This window comes from Chinchilla lanigera, unplaced genomic scaffold, assembly GCF_000276665.1.
Source record: "Chinchilla lanigera isolate Chin_1 unplaced genomic scaffold, ChiLan1.0 scaffold01064, whole genome shotgun sequence".
Classification (NCBI taxonomy): domain Eukaryota; kingdom Metazoa; phylum Chordata; class Mammalia; order Rodentia; family Chinchillidae; genus Chinchilla; species Chinchilla lanigera.
Window position 1 is genome coordinate 1 of NW_004956465.1, and position 4,226 is coordinate 4,226.

The 4,226-nt window shown below is 41.2% G+C and overlaps 1 protein-coding gene across 1 annotated transcript; it reads left to right on the plus strand.

The window, feature by feature from the left end:
- Window positions 1-382: 382 nt before the first annotated feature.
- Ttll2 (tubulin tyrosine ligase-like family member 2) lies at window positions 383-1,677 on the plus strand (the record flags this gene model as incomplete). Its single annotated transcript, XM_013510227.1, is given in 9 exon segments — window positions 383-444; window positions 446-562; window positions 564-605; window positions 607-991; window positions 993-1,066; window positions 1,068-1,256; window positions 1,519-1,554; window positions 1,556-1,639; window positions 1,641-1,677. Coding segments are annotated over 9 exon segments (1,026 nt in total), but the record flags the coding sequence as incomplete, so codon positions are not given.
- Window positions 1,678-4,226: the final 2,549 nt, after the last annotated feature.

Genomic DNA, 4,226 nt, shown 5'->3' on the forward strand with positions numbered 1-4,226 from the left:
AAAGCCTCTAGTTTATCTTTCTTCAACCACTTGAAACTGGACACTAACAGAGTGTAATAAGTAGATATACAAAGAAAAGATGAGGAGAAAACATGGAGGGGTCTGCTCTGTGGATGTTGCAGGAAAGCCTCTAGGTGGGTATATTGGGGGTTGTACAGGGCAAGGGAGGTCCAGAGCAAACAGTACAACCTCTTCTGAAAGTTCTGCTAGGTTGCTACCTAAAGGGCCCTCATGTAGCCTTTTCTTCACTATCAATATTTAGAAAACAACCCATTCCTTGACAGAAGATGAGCTTGCAGAGGGCTTCATGAGGCCTCTGTTCTGTGTAAATGATGGCATGCCAGAGTGATGCAGAGCATCTGCCCAAGTGCAACTGGGGCAGAACGTGGAGAACTGGTACCTGTACCGAAGGACCTCCTCCTTTCAGGTGGTTGAGTGCGTCAACATGGCAGTGGCTGAACTACTCCCTGGGTGTGAACAAGCTTGGCAGAAAGAACCGTCTGGCCAGACACCTGGAGCATGGAAAGAGAGGGTATGGTGTGTTCCTTTAGGAATTCACCCCCGATAGTTGTCATGACCTCCAACTACACAGACTTCATGCCTAATACTCAAGGAGAAGCAGATACCAGGGACCAAGCCCAGCTACTGGATTTGCAGGCCAGCAGAATTATCTCATGGGAGGCATATAATAATTTTCAGCAACATTAAAGGTCTAATCTTTGATGGCATATGTAAAGTCTGGAAATGTATCTGCAACCCTTTACTCGTTGGTAGAGGCTTTAAGCCTTTGACCACTTATATGTATCCAGAAAACTTAGTATGGTTTGCCACAGAAAAGTTTGACCATTGTTAGCAAATCAAAAAGGTGGTTGATTGTGGCTGCAAGTGAACTCTCAGCCAGTTCTTCTCCAACCTTCTCAACCAGGATGTGAATGACCTGCTATTGTGGCATCAAATCCATCCTGTGATTATTCCCATCAACATCATCATCTTCATCATCAGTGCTCTTCATTGCCAATTGCATTCAGCTCTTTTGGTCTGATATTTTGATGGATGACAACTTGAAACTATGCTTTTAGAAATCAAGTAAGTTCCACCTTGTCCTTACATTGTTCGACAGATGTATTTCTGAAGAGAAAACTTGTCCTCGATATTACTGAATTGGTTTGCTTAAATGTTCTGATAAATGAGGAGAAAGAATGCAATAAAGCTACAAATGGACATTCCAATGTCTCCTTTGCCAATATTGACCATCAGCTCTGAAGTGTGCATAGCTCTTTCCCCCGTGAGTATCTGGTGCAGTTCATAGGCAAGGCAGTAAGAAGAACCCTGACATGGAGAAAGTGGGAAGAACTTGTCCTGCACCACACACACCTCTCTCTAAGACAAATACCATCAGGGAGAACTCACTTCTACCACCAAGAGAGACACCCAAAACCAAACCAAAACTACAGGCAGATACACACCCTGTCAGATAGTTACTTCCTGTATTTCACACATTTAGTCATGACCTTGCAGGATGAAGATTACCCTCAGTATCTTGTCAGATGCTGGCTGATTCCCAAGCAGGCAACTTTGTTCACATTTTTCCTTTTAATGAAGCGACTTTTTGAGTTTTCAGAAATGGACTAAATGTCAAAAGTTACCCAAGATCTCCAGAAACTAGTGAATAATTAAATTCCTAAGTGACAGAAAGTAAAACCAAGAGGTGATGACAAGGCTTTTGAAAACCAAAGATTCCTGTCCCAGAGTGAGCAACAGATCAAGCCCTTAATGTATGCCTTCAGCACTTGACCAGCTTCTGCCCTTTGAAGGGTCCTGCAACTCAGGTCCAGCCTCCCTGCTATGGCCCAGGAACAATCCTGCTTGAATAGAGAATAGCTATGAGTCTCACAACCAGTGAACTTGGTCCCACAGCAGATCCTGAAACATCGCTGGAGCTCAGTTCCAGTCTCTGCTGGCTATGATCTAGGGATAGGTCTACCTGTCATGGGCCTCTCAAGTGACACATCCATCTGACAAATCTGTCAGGGGCCTCTCAGGTGACACATCCGTGTGAGTCCTCTGCAGGGTTGCCACACGCTGTACCATGCGGATCTCTGAATGGCCCTGAATCTCAGTCCCTGCCTTTCTCATATGCAGCTGGAGAGCAGTTCTATTTTCAGGGACCTGAACGGACACATACAGCAGTGCCATTGCAGCCACCAACAGTGGCTGGTATCACCATACGTCTTGAAATTGCCCTATGCATTGCCTGCAGCCCTTCTGAACTGAAGTGCTCTGTGAGCAGGCCTGTCTAACCAGGACCCCACTGTCAATACGCCAGTCCCTGACTCCTGAGGTGAGCCTTCCGCTCAGTGCCAGCCCCATGTGCCCTGCTCCTTGAGAGAATATAGCCTATTCGGGGGCATGCTCATTAGAGCTGCAGGCAACAGAACCACAAAATTCAGTCTCCACTGTGGACCAGCATCAGCCACGACCCAGATCCAACCCACTCAGTCCTGACTCCAGTGACAATCCCAGCAGCCGAGACACCTCACGTGAGAAAAAATTTTCAATCCATACAGGTTAAATTGGCAGCTTATACTTTCAACTGCATAGACACAAATGCAAAGCCTGCACAGGACAGCAAAGGAACAGACCAACATTTTACCACTGAAGGAAGAAGTTTCAATAACAAACCATAAAGAAATAGAAATATATAAAAGTTCCTGCAGATAATTTCAAACTAATCAACTTTAAAAAGCTCAGTGAGATGTAACAAAATACAAATAGACAATTAAATAAAATTTAGAAAGCAATGCACAAACAAAATTAGAACTTTAATGAAGAAATAAAAACTGTTAGAAGGAACCAGACCAAAATTCTGAAAGTGGAAGAATATAATGCAGAAGAGAAAAATTCAGTACAGGAATTTAATAGCATTCTTGGTCATTCAGAGGAATTAACAAACTATAGGAAAGGCCAATTAAAATTATCCTGTTAGAAGAGCAAAAAGAAAAAAAGACCAAAAAGAGGTGAAGAAAGCAGAAAGGACCTACTGAACATGATCAAAGATATTAACGTGTGGATAAGGACACTGTCAGTAGGAAAAGAGGAAGTGGAAGAAAGCTTATTTAATGAAATATTATCTGGAAATTCCCTAAATTTAGGATGAATATGGACATTCAGAGGACTGCAAGATAAATTCAAAAAAGAATGCACTGAGACACATCTTAGTGAAACTGACAAAGGCCAAATACAAAGACTCTTGAAAGCAACAAGAGAGAAGAAACTCATTACTCAGGAAGGAACCTCAGGAAAGCCATCCATGGACTCTCAACAGGAGCCCTGTAAACCAAGAAGGAAGAAGATAATAATTAAATTGCTTTAAGAATATCAACCAAGAATATTATACTTAGGAAACTGCTCTTCGGGAATGGAGAACAGTTGCTTTAAATGCACATATCTAAATTTTCTAATCAAAAGATATAGAGTATATGGTAGGTTTTTTAAATTGTTTATTGGTACATTTTAGATATACATAATGATCACATTCGTCATAGGCAGTTTGTACCTGTACATGATATATCTTGATCTTCTTTTCTTATATTCCCCTCCCTTCCCTTCAACCCCTTTTCCCCTCCTTATTTACAAAAGCTGTGTTTCCATTTTTCTTTTTCTTTCTCTCTCTTTTTTTTTTTTTTTTTGGTTTTTGGTTTTTTTTTCTGGTACCAGGAATCAAACTCATGACCTTGCACTTGTCAGGCAGGTGCTATGCCACTGAGCTAAATCCCCAGCCCCTATTGTTTCCACTTTTCTTTCTTTTTTCTTTTCCCTTCCTTCCTCCCTTCTCATTTCCTCTTCTCATTTGAACATTTTTTTCCTATTTGACAATGTCTATTATACATTTTTGTCCTTATTTACACTTTTGGTTTCTCACACCAGAGACACAATGTGATATTTACGTATGTGTGTCTGATTTATTTCACTTAAGAGTATGGTGTCAGGGTCCATCCATTTACCTAGAAATTTCACAAGTTTATCCTTCCTTATGACTATTATTCCACTGTATAAAAAAACCCCACATATTCTTTACCTATTCATATGATGATGGGCATTTGGGCTTTTTCCAACATTTAACTATTACAAACTGTTCTGCTGTAGACATGGGTGTGCATATATATATTTAAAAAATGCAACATGATGCAGTTTACCATAGACTCACCTTAGTCTTAAGAGCACAC